General features: G+C 49.3%; 1 protein-coding gene across 2 annotated transcripts in view; it reads left to right on the top strand.

Moving 5' to 3' along the window:
- LOC144167162 (uncharacterized) overlaps positions 1 to 5,710 on the top strand; it is a 39,372-nt gene extending 33,662 nt beyond the window's left edge. For both annotated transcript variants that reach the window (XM_077696522.1, XM_077696523.1), the window contains exons 4-5: positions 4,059 to 4,179; positions 4,639 to 5,710. In XM_077696522.1, coding sequence (XP_077552648.1) covers positions 4,059 to 4,179; positions 4,639 to 4,849 — 332 coding nt within the window. In that variant the 3' untranslated portion in view covers positions 4,850 to 5,710. The remainder of the gene's footprint in view (positions 1 to 4,058; positions 4,180 to 4,638) is intronic.
- The last annotated feature ends 18,825 nt before the right edge of the window (positions 5,711 to 24,535 follow it).

The following is a 24,535-nucleotide window of genomic DNA, read 5'->3' as shown; positions in this document are numbered from 1 at the left end:
CATTCAATTACAAGGATTCTGGAGTTTATTTTGAAACGCACTCTGGGTACCCAGTTTTCCACTTTGTGAAAATTCGGTCTACCGTTGCGAAATTCAAGTCGAGCTCCGTCATCTTCTAAATGTATTACATCATAACAGCCACGGCATTTACGATGGCATAGCTTCCCTGCCGTCAACAAATTGGAGCGTAATACGAACAGACCAAATAAAGTCCTTAGGAGGACGGGCTGCATCGCGCCTGCTCTTTGCACGGTTGCTGATGGGTTCGTCAATGATACCCCAATCAAGAGAGCGTTGCCGCCACCGAGGCTTGCTCATGATTGACAGCGTCACTTGCTGCGTGCACTTATCAGGCATCTTTTAGCATCGCTATCTAGAAGATACCTTGCTCAATGCCGGGTTATGTGGAAAACTCTATTTCGGCTTTTAGTGGCATTCAATAAAGGAGGCGGAAAGGCACTCATGACAGCAAGCGCCTTGTTCAATCAAGTTCACAAAGCATAAAGCACTGCACTCACTGCATGCTGCACCTACATTAATTTTTCTTCTCCCTCTTCATTCCATTACTAATATTAACCGCTTGACAAACCCGCAGGAGGTTTAAAGATGATTTACATCGTCTTGTCGACGTGGTCATTTGTCTACCTCTGGCGAATCCACATGGCAAAATAAGATGGCATAGTCCTAGATTGACTCATCCGTTATCATACAGCGCCGGTTGCTGATGTTCGTTTCTTTATAGGTGTTGTGCCACCAAATTATAAGTCTGTAAAAAGCCTGCTGTAGGCTTCCTCTGCATGCAACGACCCTCAACACGAAGTGCTGGGTACAGCAAGCGCTTAATATATATTTTAATTCGCTTCTAAAAATTACCTAAATGCTCTTCTGGAAATCGGGACCCATCGCTAGCGCCACTAACCATGACGTCAGTGAATTGCCAGCGCAGCAAAGTTTGTGACGTCATACAACGCTAGCTACTCGAGTGACGTGAACGTGAACTCCAGTTACCACAGTTTGTTTGGTCGCTTTGTCGTATCGACACACTATACCGATACGACGGCGACGACGACGCGACGCCGACGAGTCGTTAAAACATCGGCCAACTGCCGAATTGCCAGACCGCGTTGTCACACCACGCCGACGGCGACACAAACACGTCGGCCGATGGAAAGTCGCCGTAGTGTGACTGACCTGCCGACCGAAGACGCGAGCAAAACCGGTCGCCTGACTGGTCGCACGACGCGTCGTCAATCGACCGAGAAGCGAAAACTGCGCCCCGACAACATTCGTGCCGCAATGAACGCGGCTCTATTTTGTTAGTTTCTGGAGGGTAATAAACTCAGTAAGTTCCATGAAGCCCATACAACTGAACACTAGCGCTAATGCGATCCGTATTTTGGCGTTCGACGCTTCGGCCGTGCTCTTCGGCGACGCCGCTACCCCGGAATGCGTGTGCGATCGGCTCGCCTGTAGAAAATATAAGGTCAGTTTCGTGCAGAAGAACAGTTACGTAGGGTAATTTGGGTAATAAGAGATCAGTATCGGCAAAGGTTTTTAACGTAAAACGTTAACGTAAAACCAAAGTACGGCAAGCACTATCCCTTCAGTGCAAAATCGCAGTCGCAGCCGGGCACACTTATTTTTGCGAGCGCTTTCGCAGAAGAGCAGAGTTGATGGCGATAAGCTGTCGCGGGGGCTTCGCGGAACCTTGCTGCGCAAGCGCTATTTAAAAAATGTGAGTTTGCAAGCCAGGAATTCTGTAAACTAGCTAGTAAACACCGACGTACGACTCCAAGGATGGGCCTCCATCTAGTACACCGGCTATATCGCGGAGTGGAATCGTTTGTTCGCTGGCTCAGTGGTCTCGCGCGTTCCGCCCATCCGGGCAACGTTGCCGGTTCGATTCGCGGCGGGGGCAGCTTTTTTTTTTTTTTTTTGAGCGTTTTTTTAGCATTTTTATGGTTTGCAAATCCATGGTTTTCATTTGTCTGCATCCGAGGATGCAGACAAAGAATCCGCGTCGGAGCTGTCGCGGCTTGACGTGACGAGTCGGCGTGTTTACTTCCGTGGTGAAGCACGTATGTGGGGGAGCAGACGCCGCAGTAAAGTCGCAACGTACCGCAGCGCCGCATGGTAGACACGCGTGGCAGAGCGTCCGCGCAACCATAGCCTCCTATATAACCTACTAAAGGAGGCTATGGCGCAACGCTGTGACGTCACTGCTTGAATCGGCGCCCAGAAACCGAAACCGAATCCTGTTCACATGAATCGTGCGATAATAAATTCTTTACTCAGAATATGTGCATGTGAGAGCATGTATCATGCTTTCTAATGAAATATAAAACGTTTGCAACAAAGAATGCACAAGCAACAAATTTGGTGGCACAACGCCTTTAATACGTTGAAAGATGTTGGTGGCAAACGCTCGTATGACACCTGCATTTCCCAAAATGTGTAAGTAAGCTTTGCTACACGAGACGCAGACGCGGCATTCCATTCCTATGTAGGTACAAGCCAGGCTGTGTAACCTACCGCCATCTATTGGTCCACTTTTACGCTCCCGCTAGTGCCTGGAGAAATTGCTAAAACGAGATCGCCGTTCCGTCTGATTGCCGCAATGTATGCTCATGGTTTCCTGAGTCTACGGCCGGGGTTCGAAACAGAAAAATTGCTTTACCTTTTCTGTTTCGATGATATTTTCCTGGGCATATTTTACGTGCTCTTCTTGTAAATAAAGATGGTCTGCTGTTTTTTTAAGGTTGGTTCAGGTGCAGTGCGCAGATTATTACTGAGTTTCATTTACGCTCTCCATTGCATCGGAAGGGCTGCACTCGTACCAGTATGGGAACTGTTACGACGTTGCCATCTAACCGCTGGCAACCAGTTGTTACATAAGGGAAGACGTCCCCGAAGCGGGCTGCGTCGCCTCCGTCATTTGAGGTAGCGTGGCTGTCGAGCGGCCAGCAAAAGTTGCTGAATTAATTACGACGACAAGAAGCCGAAGGCAAACTTAACTGGTTTACTGCATGCCGAGAGAAGAGCCGAAGCAATACAGAAACAATACCCTTCCGAGCGAGGTTACTGTACAGGACTCGAGCAGAGTGACAGCGTTGATCCACTGTTCCAAAACGAATGCCGTTCTGCGCTTGGGGCGACCCGGATTCATGCCCAAAGAGCCAACGGCCAAAACAACTCTCCTATTGCTTTTGCACACGGCGCGACCATAGTACATACACACACAAAACTCTTTCCAGAGTTCGTGAGGGGCCGGTGGTAACGGCGCTCGCTGAGACTGAGGGAGAGGGGGGAAGAGATGTCCGCTGCGGCGTCCGTATCATTCGGGCAAGTCGCTGCACGCCGCGTCTGCAGCGGCTGAAGTTTGAATCACGCCGACAGTGAGGCGCCCGCGATCCGGCCATTCTCAGGCACGTTGACACTTGTACGAGGCCGATTTCTTGCACACCGGGGCACTCCATAAAACTTTGCAGGACGCGCGAACGTCGCAGCGGCGCGCAGAATCGTACCTGAAGCAGACTTCCACGGGGGCACCTATGCGCCTGTTACGCGCTCTGGCCTAGGGCATCGATAAAGAGGATAAGCTGCAAGGGTGCCGAAAAGGCAACGCAGAAGGGCTGTACATGAGTTTAGCTTGGTAAAAAGTCACAATGCCTGTACTGTGGTATGGGTTGTGTAAGAGGTCCGTGATTTTCACCTTTGAGTGCAGAAACAAAGCGAGCCAGTATTATTATTTCAGCCATCAATGTAGAGCTGCAGGTTTCCAGCATGTGTTTCCTACTAAGCACACAAGGGTGAGCGGCCCCTGACAGCAGACTTTACAGCACACTTTAAAGTTTCGTTCCTGCATACCCTGAGAAGTGAGCTTAGTCGCTTTTAGTACATGGCGCTTACAATGTAATAAACGAGGCTCACCGGAATAGTTAATCACAAGGGAACAGACTTTGTGTTGTCGTTTTAAATCTCTGGGGAATTCAGGGGTGCTCCAAAGAACGTTTTCGATTTGTTTTTACCGACATTTTTTTCTGGGCTTCTTGGCGCAGATTTTGTTAAAACACTGCAGTGCTGGAAATACCTCGCAATCGTAAGCTGTGTTGAGACACTAAACGTAACCACACCGGGCCTGGACTTCCTGACGACCAAGCGGAGCCAACATGACTGGGGGTAAGAATGTTTTTTCGCTCTGTTTTCTTCTCGTTGCTGGAACAACTTTTTTGGGGAGGGGGGTGATTTGTTTAGGGACTTTGTATTACGGACTTTGTATGGTATTGCAGATTGTGTTACGGACTTTCTAGTAGCAGTCGCAGAGCAGTTGTTTTCGGTTCCAAGCTGCGGGCAGTAGCACACGAGATGCCTTATGTCCTGTTTCATAGACCATTCCAAGTACTAAGATGGTTCTTATGTGTCTCTTCAGGTGCCAAGTAACGGTACATGCTGCGACATATAGTAGAACAACTGTGATAGGTGACAAATCAAGGCACGCTTTTGAGGCGATGATTGAGAGAAAACAGGGTTTGAATTAAATTGCCACAAAAAATGCATTATGGGTTTTTTACCTTGGCCCGCATTCTTAGAGGAAACCTAAACGGTTCATGTTTTATATGTAGGTTACGTCTATCGCAGGAACTTCAACGCCGAGCTTCCCAAGTGCGTTGATCGAGCCCGTGAAGACACAGAGGAGTGCAAGGATGCTGACGTCAGGCCAATGAAGAAGGTCATCGACGTTTTCTTCGCTCATTCCCAGCGGATCAACAATGGCAGTGGAGGGACGTCATCAGCCTCCATTTTGACTACATGGATCTCCCTTTTTGTATCGTTAGCCCTTTCACGATAAGAGCAGCACACTTACAGCAGGAGCAAAATTTTCTCTTCTCAAAATATGGACACCGGCGGCTGAAACACCGCGAGTAGAAAAGCAATTACTGAAAATTCCAACTTTTTTGGAATACTGAAACGCAGCTGGCTTGGGACAGGGCTAATTTGTGTTAAAAAAGGCGCAATTTACCAAGACCAGAATTTACTGTAACTTTATCAAACTAATTCGCGGTTATAACGTCGTGACTGTGTGTTTTAAGGGCGAGGACGACCTTTCCAGACACCATCACTACGTCTTACATAAATGCACACCTAAGGAAATTTGCTAAGGGGCCTATAGAGCAACGGCGGTATATAGAAGTATCTTGTGGCCGCACATGGATAGCACACCCAAACATACATCTTTTGATACATACAGACAGAGGGGGAGAGAGAGAGACAATACTTCATTCCGATTGGCAAAGCATACGTAGAGAATTTTTTATGGGCGTACACAAGCAGGAACCCTAGTGAAAATGGACTCAATTTCTTGTTTTTTTTTTGTCTTGAGTGCGCCACTAACAAACGGGCCTACCAACTAGCGTAGTTTTCACCTTGTGCCCGGGAAGTAGTAGGTGTGAATTTCAACATTTGATATCGGCGGAACTGTAAATAGCCTGTTCACACAAAGCATGAATGAGAACTCCAACTGCAAGCCTGAATTTAAGACTATCAGCCTTCAATTAACACACCAGATAAAATTATAATGGGAGCTAATAACAAGCAATTTATTTCGTCCCTAGTGAGTAACTGTGAAGAAAAATGTGGTTTGGCACGTTCTACTGCGTGAAAAAAATCACCGGTACTTCAGCGACTATATTTGAACACTGTTTAATTTGAATGTATACGCCTCGAGCTTCGCGATCGCTGCGCCGCCTGCCGCCGCTTCTCCGCGGCGTTGACGGGATTTGCGCTGCGTGGCTGATAGGGGTTCGTGCAGTGTTTTGGTTCTGTTTCGCCTCTTTTCGCCTTTCCGCACCCTGCAAAAACTTGTTATGGTGACATCTATTGACAAAGAGTACGTTTAGGTCACTTAAAAAGCAGCTGCGTCTTCGTAGAGTATGCCATCGCCTGCAAGAGCTACCCGGGGACGCGGTTCTGCGCCATAGAGATTTCTGCGCGCTTCGTCGCCGCTCTTTCGGGCGTCGGCGACGGCAGCAGCATATCATCCATGTCACCTCCAAAACATCAGGCACAAATGAATTCTACTGTCGCCTCGTTTAGACCTGATACTGGCACAATGAGAGGTTGACTTCATTTTGCAGCGTGGATAACGAACGCGGCTTCGTTTCGAATATATGCGTCGCAGAAAAATGTGTTTCGGGGATGTGATTACCCAATCCCGGAGAATAACTAATGCCTGTTATAAGAATATAAACCATGCGAAAATGTTAAGTAAATTCCAAGCCTGTGCGTCGTTAAATATGTGCCCACACATGCCATATAGCAAGAACCAAGGCAAGTTAATGAAACCACGGGAAAAAAATGCTGTGCAAGTGCGGAATTGAGAAGCATAATAGCTTTAACAGAAATGAAAAAAAAAAACAGTGTAGCTTTTGACATGCTAAAGACGTTCGTCTAAACTTAAGCCAGGTAGGGTTCACTAGACCAACTATACGCGAGACATGCTTTTTCGCGAGACTTCGGTGAAGGGGGCGGGGAGGAGGACGATGTGTACAACTGCGGAGCGGAATCAAGCAATGAATGGTTTAGTAATCCCACACACAAATGTCGCGTTCACCTTCCTTTTGTTTTTCTACTTCAACGAAGAGCTGATCGTACTGCGGGCGCATTTTTGGATATATGTAGGGTAGGCTGTTCAACAATTAAGCCATGAAAGGTGTCGTTGGAAGAATGTGGTATGCGATAAGGCCCTCTGATTTCAGTTTCTGCTTTATTTGCAGGCTCCCTGTGCCATGTGACGATATTTCGAAGAAGCATTTAGTCGCGGACGCGGATTATATTCTAAGCCCGTCTGCGCGCTGCTCGCAGAAGATAGCTGCAGCAGAATGATGTTTGCGGGCGCTCACCTAACGACAAGACGACTCTGTCGTGTGCTAATGCCCGAGTATAATTATGCATTGCCCATCGTACTTTAGTTGAATATACCCGGAATCAACACAGACTGGCTTGTAAATAGTGGTGATCAATATCACAGGTATAATATTGGCAAACGTAACTGGCGTGCTGTCAGGTATGAGTGCTCCGCTGATTATGTAAGCGCACAAACTGATTTACATCGTAGTGTATAGCCGTAGCTTAACATCTGAGGAACCGGTGGTTACGGAGACATGGCTAGTAAATTCAGGTCAGTGTAACTAGAATCGGCTCCATCATACGCCGGTTCCGCGACGCTGGCCTGTGGCACACATCTGGCGCTTATTGGCGGTGAGCACGACCACCGGCGGCGCTGCGAAGCGCACCTGTGTGACGTCAGCTTAGGGATTCTCGCATTTGTCGTCTGCTTCACTCGGGCTCTCTCCCTGCTGTGTCTTTGCGCTCGGTTGACGTCTGATGCTTGTACGCACCAGATTTTGGATGTACGTAACTTTTAATCATATTAATACACTTAAAATCGCATAGACTAGCTCAAGGCGTGAATCAAAATATAGTTTTTATTGCAAATATAGTTTTGGATACCGCTACGGAAGAAACATCACCGCCGTCGCCCCATTCCTTGCGAAACCGGTCCTGTACGGAGCGCGAAGAGTCGGAGCTACGCGTCAGCTTCTCTTTTAAGCAATCTTTCGAACAAAGGGAACAGCCAGCTGCTAGTACCCGACAACAGTGAAAACACAACACCAAAACAAACTCCAGACCTTTGGGGCTGTCGACTTCGGCAGAAGGCATTACGTTTCCCGGTAATCGTATGTCAAGGAAAACAGTTTTGCAACTTTGCCGAACGCTCGAAAGTATTGTATCACATCACTTTACGTTGTCATGACACGAAAGTATGCCGACATGGACTATGAGCTGCAAAAACTGTAGGTTGAGTTCCAAATAACCCCCTGTGTGTACAGGCGCGTGCTAGTTTTATACGACGCTTCTAACCAGTATGGAGGTTTATTCAGCAAAACGAGGCACGTTTGTGGTAAAGATGCAGTAACACTATATTTGTTCAGACCTGGAGGGATATTTCGGTACATTTCCCACAGCCATACTTTCCCGATATTCAGATATGCATTGGAGTAGAACTCCACTCAGGAGGAGTAAAGGAAGGAGGAGAAAACAATATTCAGCATTAAAAACGAGCTGGTTTGTGGGCCAGGTCCTCAGTCCAGGACAAGAGACTGAGTAATTTTCTTGAATTCTTAGAACGCCATTCCGAGTAGACCAGGATTTGTTCTTCACGCCTTGAAGGACTGGAAAACAAAGAGCTGCTTGGAAATATTCGTCGGTTTCGAGTCTTGTAATATATGTGCGTATGCTGTTTATTGCGTTCGTTAGCGAGTATATCAAGCCTTCAACACCGTAATCATGTCATAATTGTTCAGGTTGAGAGTCAGTTCATTATGATAAGGACGGCTACGATAGACATTCGGAGCACAAAAGCCGCCTTCCAGTACTCTGTGCAACGTTGTCTGGGGCGCAATCGCGGTGGCGTAGCACAAACCTTCTCATTGTATTTGCATGTGAATAAACAACACACGCTGTTGATATGACCTTCTTGCACGCAGCCATAACGAAAGAAAATTTGTGAAGAAGGGAACGTATGCCATACAGTCTGAAGAAAATACCACACGATCTTTGTGAGCCTCCCAAACATCCCCAAACCTATCAATAAGATGTTTGTGACGGTTCAGAAATATTAATGCGTAAGGCACACAAAAAAAAAAGAAACATTAATCTTATACAAGACAAAAACAACGAAAGAAATAGAAGACAGACGTTTTATTTCCTGCTGTGCGATGCGCATGTAGGGGCCGCTGCTTTGTACGTAGCATGGAGTGTGGAGTCTTCATAAGAACATCTCAAAAATACTGCAGGGAAGCCTACACATTTTGAATACTTATGGAGGAGCTCTGAGCACTGATCTACGAATAAGCTAGAAAGGACGAGTTACACACGATCATCTTACCGATGCTCAGAAGAAAGTTGTTCTCTTTCTCCTCGTGTGTTGCAAACTTGCGGGGTATACAGCTTGAAATTATGCAGATGTGTCACAAGCTGGCAAAAATAACTGAATGACCAGAAGTACACTTTTTAATACGCGAAAGCATCAAAGCGGGCAATTTCTAGCACAGGCCCTGCTGCCCCTCACAAGCTGAGTTTAGCAGACGACAGCCGCGCGAGTCCCTAAGCCGACGTCAGAGCCAGAGGGCGCCACTCAAACATCTCACCGCCAATAGAGACCGAACATACCCCACTAAGATCGCGTCAGAAACATTTACATTCTCGTAAACACACCCCATTTGCGAACAGAGTGACTGCTCCACATAAACATGGATTTCAAACGCCCGCAAACGGTAAATCTCAGTCGTGAACGTGCCGCAAAAGCAGCGGTGGCACTGGGGAGCGGGGCGCCGACTCCCGCGGCTGCTTTCGAAACGGGCCGCTAGGGGGATTTCAGTGGCGCCCCTACAGGCCGCGCTCGAGGCGTATAAAAATGCGAATAAATTATTTATAGTGTATTCGACCAGAAGTTTGCCTGTTTTTTTTGTTTCCATAATGTGTTGGTGGCCATAAATCTATATACTTTGAAAGTAATTGTGGTGGTTTTGCTGACTTTAATGCGTTTGGAGTTGAAGCCTGCTTGTATAGTGAACAATGATAACCTAATCTTCGAGTCTCCAACCTTTTAGCCGAGGGAATGCTCAACTGTTGACCTTTAGTAGTGTGTTGAACGCAAAAACGAATGCTCCTTAAAAACGGAAACGGCTCTCAAGCCTTACTTGCATTAAAACGCCCCCTCACACAACTGCCACAGCTCGTGTGACGCAACGCTACCGCCGCAACGGCCGTCAGAAGGACACTATCAGAATAACACAAGCAATACTGGCCAGTCGTCTAAACTACGGCACAACATCCCTGGCTCTCAAAACCGCCGAAAAAGAAAAACTCAATGCTTTGATCCGCCAAGCTTAGAACCTCGCCCTAGACCTACCCCCCTCAACATCCACACCCAAGTTGCTCCAACTAGGAGTACACAACACCTTGCAGGAATTGAATTATGCTCATCGTTGCTACCAAACCACCCGTCTCCAGCTCACACCTACCGGACGAGACACCCTTACTCGCCTCAAATACCTGGTACCGCCCAAAGAAGACTAGCCCCAACTTGTCCCCCTCCACGTCCGCCAACGCGTTCGTGTAGCTCCCATGTCGCGGTATGTGTACCCCCCCCCCCCCCTTCCTACAACAAAGCACGGGTCGAAGCACGCAAGGAACCCAACGATGCATATCACCCTTCGCTCTCAAGATCCTTAGACCATCCCGCAGCTTACCGACATCTATATCGTTTGGATCCTTGGTCAGTAGTGCCTCGTCGGAAAAAAGGCGGCACATGCCGTTGCCCCAGTACGCACCCTCCGGGCCATTTCCCTACAGAGCCAAGACACGAAGACCCCACACACTCAATGGCTGCCCGGACATCCCCTCACACTTCAGTCACGAGCGTCAACGATTACTTCTACCTCACTGCCAGCTTTCCCGAGCCGAAGCAACCCCACTCCGCCGGCTACAGACCAACTCGTCCCCCCCCCGCTCTATTCCCCTACACCATCTCTACCCCAACCCATATTGTAGTACCTGTAGCTTCTGCCCCCAGCCAGGCGCCTTGTACAATCTGGTATTGGAATGCAACAATCCCCACCCCTCACACCCAATCCCGTCCTACGTACGAGCAGTAGGTGGACCGGCTGTCCAGCTCGGGCCTCTGGACCCATCGCATGCTGATAGAGGGGGTACGAGCAGCCAACTAGGACCAGGGCCTCCGGGACTAGCGGACGCCACCCCCCCCCCCCCCCCCCCCTATTGGGCCGCTGCTCGCCCCATCCTGCATCATCAAGCTCGAAATTGAAGTTGTTTATTCTCGTTCTCTCTTGGTTCTAGGTGTTCATTGTCCTGAATAAAATGCGATATCGGTATCCTGTAGGCCGCGCATTCTAAATAAATAATGCTCCAGTTTCTACATAAGAAGGCGATTGTATACCGAGCGGAGAACACATTTTGTGTCCAAAGGACCTAGTTTCCAGGTTACGAGGCAGCTCCGTTGAGAGTCTTCATTACAGCTCCACGTCAAATCCTGTTTCTCTTAGTTTCAGCAAAGCTTCACGAATAACCTTGGGGTATTTTTCGTGGAAGAGCCCTTTACGGGCCACTTCATCGGCTTTTTGGTTGCCTGTGATTCCGCTCAGTCCTGGCATGTAAAGATGGTGTGAAGTAAGGGCGATGTTCTGTTTGTCGAAGAAGGTTGTGGGGATCCTGGCGCCCGAGCCATTGTGCGATCGCTAGGTTTGGGCCGTTTCGCGGTGCTTTTCCCCTCTCTCCTCGAAATGCCGGCTTGTCTCGGCACCACTGTGTAGAGCCGAGCCGTCTTCTCAAACTACTGCCTGAGCTGAAGGCTGCAGCGACCGTTGCGGCGATAAAACGCTGTCGCGCAGCAGGTGCTCCGCCCTGGTAGTGGAGATAACCTCACCTCATTAGCCCGTTTGAACGATTCCCGAACTCCCCCTCTCACCGGGACGCGAACGCGCGCCCTGCGCGGGGTCTGTTCGGGGAGACGCTTCGAGGACGCCGAAGGCGTTGGCCGAAGGTATGTGGCGCTTTCTTTACCAGCCGGCTGCAACTCTGTTGCGCCGGCGAAAGCCCACCAGCCCTTCCGGCTGCCGGCCCGTGCCTTAGGCTGCTCCTGTTGTCCCTACGCTTGCATATAGCATAGGTCGGCCGAACAGAAAAAACTCACTCAAACTCAATCACAATTTTTTTCATTAACGCTGTACTCAATCAAACTCAGACTCAAAAAGCTCGTCTGTTCTCAAAATCACTCATACTCACTCATCACATACTCATTTGAAATCGTACTCACTTGTACTCAAACTCATTTGTCCTCACGAGTATTCATACTCAATCTGTACTCATGAGTACTCCATCTGTAATCATGAGTATTCAATCAGTACTCACGAGTACTCAATCTTCTATACTCATGAGTACTCAATCTATACTCATGACTACTCAAATTGCACTCATGAGTCTCAAATTGTACTCATGAGTACTCAGTCTGTACTCATGAGTACTCAATTTGTATTCTAGAGTACTACTCACAATTCATGATGAGTACTCAATCTGTACTCATGAGTACTCAATCTGTATGCATGAGTACTACACACAAATTCGCAACTCAATACTCAATACCGCTGGGCACAATTAAGTGTCCGCGTAGATTGACGTCCGTTCGTATAAAGATCACTATCTCTTTATTCGCAGTTGCTCGATGCTGGCGTTTGTCTTTGCTGTTCCGGATACTAGAAACTCCGTTACAGGGCGTTTGTCTCGATGAGGTTCGGTGAAAATCAAATGGGCTTATTTTTTATGTGTGCCGTGGTATTCACCTCGTCGGACCTGAACTTGACAGTGTTTACGGCGTTGCGTTAGTCGCGTCGCTTCCGTCGGCGATTGTGTTCCTGTAGCTCGTAGCGTGCTTGATGCACGTGGGAGCGTAGACTGCTGTTTTGTCCGCTGGCGAGCTCCGGCGTGCAGATATGGCATAGTTCGGCGCGTTGAGGACGTTGCTTCGATTGAGGTGTGCGTTGCGTATGGTGCGGGAGCTATTTTCTTTTCGTTTAGCGTGCGGTGGCGTGTAGTGGTCGTAAGGTGGCCTGGCGGATCGGTCAAAATCGTTGCGGCTCCGTGCTCGCTTTCGCCATGGTTGCTTCGAAAGTGAAACCGTTGTGGTGGGGGAGCGGGAGTAGTCCGTCTCCTCCGTTCGGCCCACATTCCTTGGCGTCGTAAGCGTCACTTCATCGGTAGGGCGTTCGATGCCTTCGTCTGGATCGGGCTCATTTGTTGGCGTTCTTGCCGTGTCCTTGTCGTCGCTCAAGCTCCTCCTTTGCCCGTTGTTTCGAGAATGCTAAAATCGCTCTCTCTCTCCTGTACAAGCAGGCTCGAAAGCGTTCCGTTCGTCCCGAGTCCGCTTGCTTGCGGTTTGTCGGGTTTGTCGTGTGAGTCTCGATCGGAGCAGCGGGTGCCAGTGACCTTGTACGTTCCGGCTAGGACGTGCCGCAAGCGCTGGCCGTGTCGTTGCTCGTTGACGGACCTACCTGCACGAGTCTAATATCGTTCGCTCGCTGGATTTGGGTTGGAGCAGCGGGTGCCAAACAGCTCGTACGTTCGAGTAGGGTTCAATCGCGTGCGCTGGATTATTTGTTGCTTGTGGCAAGGTTGATTTCTGCGGTTGTGACATTCGCTGGCCAAGTCCGAATAGCAGCACCGGGAGCGGAGGATGTCGCAAATAGCGGTTTCCTGCGTGTGTGCTGGCTTGGTTGTGTTACGTGCGCTTTGCATTTCGTTCGCCGTGGTCAGCTTCACCGGTCCAAGTTGGATGTCGTTTGTCACCTCTGGTGCATTTCGTGCGCTGTGTGTATCATTTTTCCTGGGAAACTCCCCTAATATTGCTGTGCGGTCATTCGCCACGTATTGTGCGTTCCGTGCGCCGTGCGTCTTACTCGTCGTGGCCTATCCACCGATTCGAATGCGATGTCGTTGGTTGCGTGGACCGGGGCCAGTACAGGACGTGCGGAAAATGTACGTACTGGCTCCGTTGCGTTCCGCGCTTTCATCGTTTCGTTCGTGTACATCTGGACCGGAAGAGCGGGTGCCAGGCACGTGGTGCTTTCTGACTGTGCGAGCTGCGTACGTTGCGCGCCTCGTTGCTCGTTGCTGGAATGACCTGCGCGCGGGCGATGTAGCTCGTCGATTGGCCCGGTGTCAGAGCGGCGTGTGTTCGTGATCTCACCATTGACTGGGAGAGGTCCGGTGAGCAGGCAATCCCAGTTTTGCATACATCGTCTCGTTCGTGTGCGTGCCGTCGTGTATCCTGCCTGTGTCCGGATATCGTGCAGTTCAGGTACTGTGGCAAAACTGCGGCTAACTCTCGCCAGTTATCTCAGAAAATTTTCTCGTTCTTCCCGCAGCATCCTCCTCACAAACAGCGCCGCTTGCAAGTTCCTCTGCCGTTTGTCGTCGTAAGCAGTCTAATATATCGTTGGCACATTCGTTTGTTTGGAGAGCTGGCGACGTTGCTCGTTTACTAGAAGACGCGAGACGAAGTCGTCCATACGGCCAGAGCTGGGCAGCCCTCGTAATGGTCGTGCGCTCACGAACTCCTCTTTCTTCGTTGAACAAAGGACCTAGCGTTCCGTTGAAGTCAGCAGTGGGTCGACCACCGTTGACGTGGGCTCCGTCGGTGCCCCACGTCTGCGTGCCGCTCTCTCGTAGTCGTGGTGCGGTTCGTCCACGTCGTTCGTCTGTTCGTCTGTTCGTCCTCCCGTGGCCTCAAATCATGATCCTGTCCACTGTACCATGTTAGCTAGGTCGTGGCTCGAATGAAAGGCTAAACAGGAAACATTTTTAAATGTTTAACTAATTAGAAATACTGACGTTACATATACATCAGGGCAAAGGAGCACGGGAAGGGGACCAAAGTTTCCAAATATTTTAGCGCTCTCGAGGCCCATCGTGTCGCTCAACTTCCGTCAGCGTGTGTTTCTTTCTACGACTGTCATTGTTTGCATTTGATTTCAATATCGTGTAGAAAATTCCTGTATTAGTGCGAATAAGTTTTAATCGGTCGTGCAAGGTCGAACCAAGCCTGGAGCACGCTGTAGGGATAAAAATAATAGTAGGACACGATGTTCCGTCGACCGTATCGGCTACATCCAACCAATAGCCTCAGTTACGGGTGACGCAATGTTGCATCATGCGAAGTGGTATAGCTGACGCAATATTGTATCATGCAATGTTTTATCATCCTCGGTAGCTCTTCGCTACACCTGCTAGGCAAGTAGTCCTTCCGAGCGACTGATTGGTGAGCACTCTTTCTGCAACTTCAAAATTACTCCTCTGACACCCTGTAGAAGATGACCACTGCCATTAATTGACATTATTGAAGCTGAAAAACGATAAGTGATCATTCTACGATTAACGTGGTCTTGTGTTCTATTTGGTGTTGTTCTTTTGAGCGGGAGGAAGAAACGGAACAAATTTCCGGAGGAGGAGTTGTAACAAAAACAAGGGAAGAGCGGTCACCACGGCATAAAAGGCCCAAAATTCGAGGTATGCGCAGTATGCGGATTCGGACCGTGGAGGTTAGTGAAAAAGTGTTGCGCTGACGATTGTTTGTATGATCAGCTATGGTTGCCTCCAACACGCACTCAGCGGACGACCTAGTGATAGCGCAAGGTTTTAGTATGCCTGAGAGTTTAAGGACCACTATGATTACATCGCCACTAGCAAGGATTTTAGCAACGTGACCGATCGCTGCAAGTACTGCAAGAAAAACGTACAGGGTAGGAACAGGGGGGTGGGATATAAGTTGCAATAATAAATTATCTTTATGACAGACACTGAGAGACAGACAAACAGCAGGCCAATTAACATTGTCCCGATCGAGTAGCCAAAGAAAGACTATCTCTTTTAAAATTAGCTGCAAAGAGACGCTGCCGCCACTGTTCCGCATGCTGCGAACATTGCGCAACCGTACCTCTCGCCGCCGCCGCCAGCCCGCAAAATAACGAAAACGGGCTAGCACAAAAACGAAAACGGGCTAGCGCGCGAGAAGCCCAATAGGGAGGTTCCGCCGCTGGAAAGGGACAGGACAAGGGCGCTACGCGTCCTGATGCTTATTTTGCGTTAAGAGCCCTGGCGAAACCCACATGGGTATGACTTCTACCACTCGTTATTGTATGCGTGTGTGTGTTGTGTCAGTGCGCCCGACACAAATTCGCTGCGCCCGGCGACGCGCCGACGGCGGAGTTGATTCGCGCCTAGGTCAAACCGCCCGCTGCAGACGTGCCGCAACTTGGCGGGAAAGGCGCCGTCGAGTCTGCTCTCACTTTCCCATCACGACGGCTGGACCAAATCATGCCTGGGGAAAAAGGCCCCCGGCAGACACGCAGCTAGCAGCGCGTGGAGACGGCGCCGCTGAGTCGCCTTCCCTTTCCCTGTCGTGGCAGCCCGGCTGACGCAACCGCTTCGCCTCCATTCGCCAGATTCAAACTGCGGCCAGTGATAGTCCCGATTGGAGGGATTCGAACTGCACGCGGCTGCAACGGAACCCAGGGGGTATGACATCAGCCCGGAAGCAGCTGTGCTGCGGCGGCATCTCATCGGAGGCACAGAGTTGAGAAGTGCTATCACTTTTGTCCGAGCCGTGTAACGCTCTTGCTACCTTTGTATATATTATATATAAATACAGCTTCAAATCACCGTCGACTCGACTACTTCATCGCTCTACTCTGCGCCGTTTCGATAGCGGACTGAGCAGGGCAACGTCGCAACAGTGGTGACTGTGCTGGGATGACCCAGTCCCAACAGTGTGTGTGTGTGTGTGTGTGTGTGTGTGTGTGTGTGTGTGTGTGTGTGTGTGTGTGTGTGTGTGTGTGTGTGTGAGGGGGCGGGGGGGGGGAGGGCGTGGAGCGGGTACCGCTCGCAGTCGACTGCCGCAGTGCACCCAGTTGCTGCCTGTGCTTGGCAGCCGTTACAGCACTGTCCAACTGCTCTCCCGTGCTTTGTGAACTCGAAAACAAAGGTTGCAGACGCGTTTTTCGGGGCGTGATAGCTTGCACTGACGTCGCTTTATTGCGGTGTTGGTGCCTTGGTTGCACAGTGGAAATCTGCATCTCTTGTCTCGAGCAGCGCTGACGAAGCTCACAGATATCGATCAAAAAGTGCGGTGGCGTCGTTGTGGGCAAGCAACATGTTTTACGAGACGTTCCAAGACGCGAGCTTAAGCTAAAACCCCAACGTCTGGCGCTGCCGTTTATGATATAAAAACGGCCCCTTCACGATGCCCTCAAATGTGTGAACTTAAACTTGGCAGTAGTTGCTAGCGAGGGGTGGTCGCCCCACCAGTAAATAGGAGATGAAGGGAGGGGAAGAACAACCACCGAAATTCACCATCGTCGTCAGCTACCTCATTACACGGTGGCATAAACGAGAAGCGCGCATCGGGTTGCCATTCATAAGCAAAGCCATTCGAAAGCAAAACGCTCCTCTAGCGGCAAGATGCCAGAGCTATTCGACAAAATATGCGAGGCGAAACAAGGCGTCGCTCGCGTTTGTCTGGCCATTATGACGTTCGATTTAGAACCCACAAACGTGCCTTGGTGAACTCGGATATTTTATTTTCAATGCAGGGGAAAATTACACCGCCGCGCCTGCACGGTGGGGATGTATGCTCCTTTGTAAATGGACTGCACGGGACCATAGTCCTACCGAACCTGAACAAAAAGTTTCAAAACGGGAGCTTAATAAAACCATATGGGCGCACGTACATCAGCCAAAATATCGCACAGCGGCATGTCGCGGACAATTTCGGTGACACAAACCATGCAGTCGACTTGACGCGAATCACGTAAATTAACTGCGACATTTGAAACGAGCGGTTCGGCTCACGAAACGACTACACAGCGTGACATGCGTGTACGGAAACTCCTGAAGCCTGGAAAAGAGCAACTTCGGCATTAGAGGCATTTTTAGAACATTATAGTGTATGCGTCTCTCACTCCGCATGCTTGTCTGGCGGGTGTGTTCTTTTCATCTGCAACCAAGTAGCGTTTTCCTGTCTTTTCTGCAGTGTAGATACTTCCAGGCGTTTTATTTGCTGTAAACGTGTCATTCGGGTGTTGAATGGTGTATTATTGGCCTCTATGCACAAGTTATTTGTGGAGACCTAAATTCCTTTTTTTTGTCGATGGGGACGTTTCTGCGAACACAACGAAAATACCTCTTTGTGGGTGATTTCAACTGTGTCTGCAGTGAGCCTCATCGTTCAAGACAAGCTGCGCACTATGATTGCAGTGCAGATTTAGGGCATAGCAATGTCTTGTTGATCTGGGTCAGAAGAAATGAAGTACAGTGCACTTCCCTCATTTTCAGCGCAGTTCAAATGCCCGCCTTGACAGGATATATATATATATATATATATATATATATATATATATATATATATATATATATATATAGCGATGAATAAGTTCCGGGATTCGGTTTCGGTAGGGAAGGGGGAAAATAACTAGGTCAAGGAAAAAAGAAAACACACACACACACACACACATACACACACACACACACACACGCACGCACGCACGCACGCACGCACACACACGCACGCACGCACGCACGCACGCACACACACACACACACACACACACACGCACGCACGCACGCACGCACCAAAGCAATAACTGCACAACTGAAATGGCACGTGTCGCCAACAGCAACTTTCCTGGAACAGGCTGCTCATGAAACTCAAAAACGAAAAGATAAAGTTAGAAGGACTTACGGTGCACAGGACAAAGCGGAGCAAAAAATACGGAAAAATAAGATAATATGGAATTCCAGAACAAGGGTTGGAGGCATGCCTGTGCGTACTAAACTGGAAGCTAAGGAATGAAAACAAAAATTAAAGCCGTTCCACTCAATGTGAAAGCTGTCGGAAGTGCAGAGCAGTGATTCGCCATAATGGACTGTACCACCGTTATTCACTTACTGCTACCACCCCATGCAAATCAAATTTTCCGCCTTCGCAGTGCTCGCGCGCCCCCTGTCTGAAACTGCGCCAGCGGGAGTTCTGTTCTCTTTGTGCTTTTCTCCCCGCACGTGCCGGCGTTGCACTGCCACATTTTGCGCAAGCGCGATGATTGGATTGGATTGCATTAGATTGGACTGGCTTGGATTGGTTTTGGATTGGATTGGATTTGAATTGGATGATAAGCAGCAGTAAGCATGATAAACAGCTAGTCCTAGACAACCAGGAAAGCTAAGAATAACCAGCTGAACCTTAGCTCACGCTACGCATACCCTGGCATAGCCGAGCTAAGCCATTGCTAAGCGCCAGCGGTTCACGAGTTTCGAGCGCTTATGACTATATAAACCGCTTGGCTTTCGAAGCCTCTGGGTTACGCCGCGGTGAAGGGACCGCGACAGGCTACACCGTAACGCCGTGGTGATATGCTTGGTTCCAGCGAGCGAGCTAGGACAACAAGGCGAGCGCCTAAAGTGCTCAGCATTTAAAAGGAATTAGGTGACCACATATTGAGCTGAGGGAGGGGCCATATTCTTTGGATAAGGTACAAGCAAGACAATGCTTCATGATGTATTCCCTGTGAATATCCCAAGGATTCCAAGTTTCCCCTAGATGCATTAATTCCACCAGGTTTCATGGAGTTGAATTTGTGAATTAAAAAGGGTTATCTGTATTTTCTGTCCCTAGGAGACTTAACTTTTGGCTGAAGTATATACAACCTAAGGTCATCATATTGTGGACTGGTTGGTTTAAATGCTGGGCTACAGCTATGGAGGATTTGCTGAGTATCGGCCTGGTGACCATTAGACGTACGCTCATAGGTTGACTTGTTTCGCCTATAAACTGTTTGTAACACATTGAGCATTGTAACATATGCACAATGTTGAATGAAGTGCACGTAAAACTTGAATTAATCTTGTGAACATAATTACTGGCTGTGCTTTTTACAATGCAGGTGATCTGCAGGTGCCTGGAAGTCTTCCACCTGGGACGGGTACAGCTCTGGCTATGACTGGTTGCTTTGAAGGCCCTGTTATATATATATATATATATATATATATATATCAAATCAGAAATGGGAAATGAGGGGCTCGCTGAATTAAGACAGAATAAGGCTTGGCAGTCAAAAAACCTCGGAAAAAGCAAAGGGGGGAATGCGGTAGGTCATAGAAAAAGATGAAGAATTTTTTGAGTCAGAAAGAAAGCCCACGAGCCCACAATACCGAGCCCACGACCGAGCCCACGACCTCCAGAATACCGGTCTGGTGCGATAACCACTACGCTACCGGCGGGGCTGTTTCCCCACCACTTTCTTGGGCATTTATGTTAAGGAATTTTTTTTTCCTGTACTTGCGGGTGGTAGCCAGCGCCACTCGGACTACTCGGGGTGAAGGGGACCTTCTTTTTAACCCCCGGGACGTGACCCGAGTGTCTACGACATGTAGAGAGTGGTCGACCAGCGTTGAACCCTCTTAAGCTACCTTTGGCACCAAGACTGCCAGAACAGAGGCCCTCGCTATGCATGTAGCGAATCAGAAATGGGAAATGAGGGGCTCGGTGAATTAAGACAGAATAAGGGTTGGCAGTCAAGAAAACCTCGGAAAGCAAAGGGGGGAATGCGTTACGTCATAGAAAGAAATGAAGAATTTTTTGAGCCAGAAATAAAGTGGTGAAAAAATGCCGGCCGGGTGGAATCCGAACCCACGACCTCCAGAATTCCGGTCTGGTGCGATAACCACTACGCTACCGGCGGGGCTGTTTCCCCACCAGTTTCTCGGGTATTTATGTTAAGGTGTTTTTTGTTTCCTGCACTTGCGGGTGGTAGCAAGCGACACTCGGACTACTCGGGGTGAAGGGGACCTTTTTAACCCCCGGAACGTGACTCGCGCGTCTACGACATGTAGAGAGTGGTCGACCGGCGTTGAACCCTATTAAGCTACCTTTGGCACCAAGACTGTCAGAACAGAGGCCCTCGCTAAGCATGTAGCGAATCAGAAATGGGAAATGAGGGGCTCGGTGAAATAAGACAGAAAATAAGGGTTGGCAGTCAAGAAAACCTCGGAAAGCAAAGGGGAGGTTGTGGTGGGTCTTAGAAATAGATGAAGAATTTTTTAAAACAGAAAGAAAGTGGTGAAAAAATGCCCACCGGGTGGGATCCGAGCCCACGACCTCCAGAATACCGCTGTGGTTCGATAAGCACTAGGCTACCGGCGGGGCTGTTTCCCCACCAGTTTCTCGGGTATTTGTGTTAAGGTGTTTTTTGTTTCCTGCACTTGCGGGTGGTAGCAAGCGACACTCGGACTACTCGGGGTGAAGGGGACCTTTTTAACCCCCGGAACGTGACTCGAGTGTCTACGACATGTAGAGAGTGGTCGACCGGCGTTGAACCCTCTTAAGCTACCTTTGGCACCAAGACTGTCAGAACAGAGGCCCTCGCTAAGCATGTAGCAATCAGAAATGGGAAATGAGGGGCTCGGTGAAATAAGACAGAAAATAAGGGTTGGCAGTCAAGAAAACCTCGGAAAGCAAAGGGGAGGTTGTGGTGGGTCTTAGAAATAGATGAAGAATTTTTTGAGTCAGAAAGAAAGTGGTGAAAAAATGCCCACCGGGTGGGATCCGAGCCCACGACCTCCAGAATACCGCTGTGGTGCGATAAGCACTACGCTACCGGCGGGGCTGTTTCCCCACCACTTTCTTGTGTATTTATGTTAAGGATTTTTTCCCTGTAATTGCGGGTGGTAGCCAGCGCCACTCGGACTACTCAGGGTGAAGGGGACCTTGTTTTTAACCCTTGGGCCGTGACTCGAGTGTCTACGACATGTCGAGAGGGGTCGACCACCGTTGAACCCTCTTAAGCTACCTTTGGCACCAAGACTGCCAGAACAGAGGCCCTCGCTATGCATGTAGCGAATCAGAAATGGGAAATGAGGGGCTCGGTGAATTCAGACAGAATAAGGGATGGCAGTCAAGAAAACCTCAGAAAGCAAAGGGGGGAATGCGGTAGGTCATAGAAACAGTTGAAGAATTTTTTAAGTCAGAAAGTGGAGAAAAAATGACCGCCGGGTGGGATCCGAACCCACGACCTCCAGAATACCGGTCTGGTGCGATAACCACTACGCTACCGGCGGGGCTGTTTCCCCACCACTTTCTCGGGTATTTATGTTAAGGAATTTTTTCCCCTGTACTTGGGGGTGGTAGCCAGCGCTACTCGGACTACTCGGGGTGAAGGGGACCTTCTTTTTCCCCCGGTACGTGACTCGAGTGTCTACGACCTGTAGAGAGTGGTCGACCGGCGTTGAACCCTCTTAAGCTACCTTTCGCACCAAAACTGCCAGAACAGAGGCCCTCGCTATGCATGTAGCGAATCAGAAATGGGAAATGAGGGGCTCGGTGAATTAAGACAGAATAAGGGTTGGCAGTCAAGAAAACCTCGGAAAGCAATGGGGGGAATGCGTTACGTCATATGAAGAAATGAATTTTTTGAGCCAGAAAGAAAGTGGTGAAAAAATGCCCGCTGGGTGGAATCCGAACCCATGACCTCCAGACTGCCAACCCTTATTCTAATATATATATATATATATATATATATATATATATATATATATATATATATATATATATATATATATATATATATATAATGCCGCGAACGATACATTTGGTTTGTTTATTTACGTTTTGCTTTTACCCGGCGGCGGCGCCTGTCTGTGTTATCTGTGTGCCACGGGAAGCGCGTGTTCCATTCTTTCTTTCTATGCCGCCTGTGTTATCATTTATGATAGGAAGAGCATTCCGAACTAACGTGAACAGCCTAGAATAATCTTCTTTGTTCTGGATGTAAATCGACGGTTCGAGAAACACTTGCGCCGAAAGATAAAAGCCTGCAGAGGAGACGCAGCGGCTTTAATTTGAATCGTCGACGCTCGCCTTGGCACGTCACTTTGTTGATTGCTGCTTCGCCGCCTGTGTATTCTTTGAGTTGTTAGGGGAGCACAAGTTCGCTCCAATAAACTTGCTTTCCCTCCTTGAAGACAACTGCATCGTTTTTGGCTTCGGGACAATATATATATATATATATATATATATATATATATATATATATATATATATATATATATATATATATATATATATATATATATATATATATATATATATATATAGCAGAACAGAGAGATACGGGACGAGGGACTCGGTAAAGATACATATCAAGGTTGCAGTCGTCATTGCCAGTGCTATTTGGCTTTTTTCGAAATATTTAATAGGGCCGAGGAGGAGGAAAAAACGTTTTTATTTGAGCCGACAAAAAAAAGAAGGTGGGTGGCCTCTTCTCAGTTCAGAAAGCCGCGAGCGACTGCTGCTGCTCTAGCCCGGGAGGTCAGGCGTTCCTGAGTCCCGAGCTGAGAGCTGGTCAGCCCGCACTCCCACTGCTCCGGGGTGGGGGAAGGGAGGGGGTTCGGGTGGTCGGCGCATTCCCATACAAGATGGTACGTCGTATTGGGAGTGTAGCAGGTAGGGCAGTTGTAAGGGTAGGTAGTGGGGGATATATGGTGAAGAATACGAGTGTTAAAATAAGTTTCCGTCTGGAGTCTGCGCCATATTCGGGCGTCGCAAGTGCTGAGGGAGGGATGAGGGGGTGGGTAATGGAGACGGCTCTGACGGTAGTGGTGCAGTATATCAGTGTAGCGACTGGGAACGGGAAGGTTGGAGGACGATGCAGCCGAGTTGCCCGCCCCTGATGGGAATGCCCGGAGTAAGATATCGCGGGCAGCGGCATGTGCCCCCTCATTCCCTGGGAGTGAGGCATGACCTGGGGTCCATACAACTTGGATGTAGGGCAGGGTCTTTATTGTCTGGAGAAGCTTGAGGGCGGGAGGTGAAATGCATCCGGTCAGAAAGTTCCGGCAAGCTTGCTGTGAGTCGGTAAGAATGGTTACATAGCCGGTAGGTGCTGTGGTGGCGGCGAGGGCTATGGCTGTCTCTTCGGCAGTAGTGGTGTTGGTATCAGCGATGGTGGCGGATGTCAGGATAGAGCCTTGAGCGTTGAGGGCAACCATTGTATGGGCTGTTCGGTTTGGGTAGGTTGCGACATCCGTGTATCGGGTGTTGGGATCGTTGGAGTATCGTCTCTCCAGGAGACGAACGCGTGCTTGTCTTCGACCCACGTTGTAAGTAGGGTGCATATGGCGCGGAATTGGCGAGACCTTGATGTGTGCGCGGATTTGGGTGGGCATGCGTTGTGGTGCGTCCAATGCAGTAGGAGCGGGACGGCCCAGGTGTGTCAAAACGGTGCGTCCCGTGGGGGTGAGGGAAAGGCGAGCGAGCTGGCCGACTTGCTGTGCCTCTAGGAGTTCAGACAGTGTGTTGTGGAGGCCGAGTCGGAGTAGGTGCGTGGTAGGAGTGAATGCAGGGAGTCCAAGAGCAATTTTGTATGTTCTGCGAATGAGTGCGTCGAGTTTGGAGTGTTCCTTTGGTTTCAGTTGGACGTACGGTGCCCCATATATGATGCGACTTATCAGGACCGCATGAATGAGTTGGCAGGTGTCTTTTTCTCGGAGGCCATGGTGCTGAGTGCAGACTCTTCGAATGAGGTGCGTAAGCTGCGTGACGGTTAGATGGAGTTGCGGAAGAAGAGCGGCTCCCGAGCCGTCGGCTTGCAAGGGAACGCCGAGAATTCGAAGAGTGGTCACTTGCGGGACGGGAACGGAGGATATGGTGACGGACGGGTCAGGGGTTGGTTGTGGAGGACGGCCGCGTGTGCGTGCGCGAAGAACCAGCAATGCCGATTTTTGGGGTGCACAGGTGAGGCCTCGGCGCTGTAGATATTCGAGCGTGTAGTCGATGGCTTGCTGTATATTGTCTTGCTGTTGTCCCGCCGATCCGGTGTTGGTCCACATTGTCAAGTCATCAGCGTAAAATGCG

The sequence above is a fragment of the Haemaphysalis longicornis genome, unplaced genomic scaffold (assembly GCF_048455015.1).
Source record: "Haemaphysalis longicornis isolate Haplotype H1 unplaced genomic scaffold, Haemaphysalis longicornis Haplotype H1 scaffold_2, whole genome shotgun sequence".
NCBI lineage: Eukaryota > Metazoa > Arthropoda > Arachnida > Ixodida > Ixodidae > Haemaphysalis > Haemaphysalis longicornis.
Note: the sequence above shows the minus strand (reverse complement) of the source record. Positions and strands in the feature narration are given on the sequence as shown.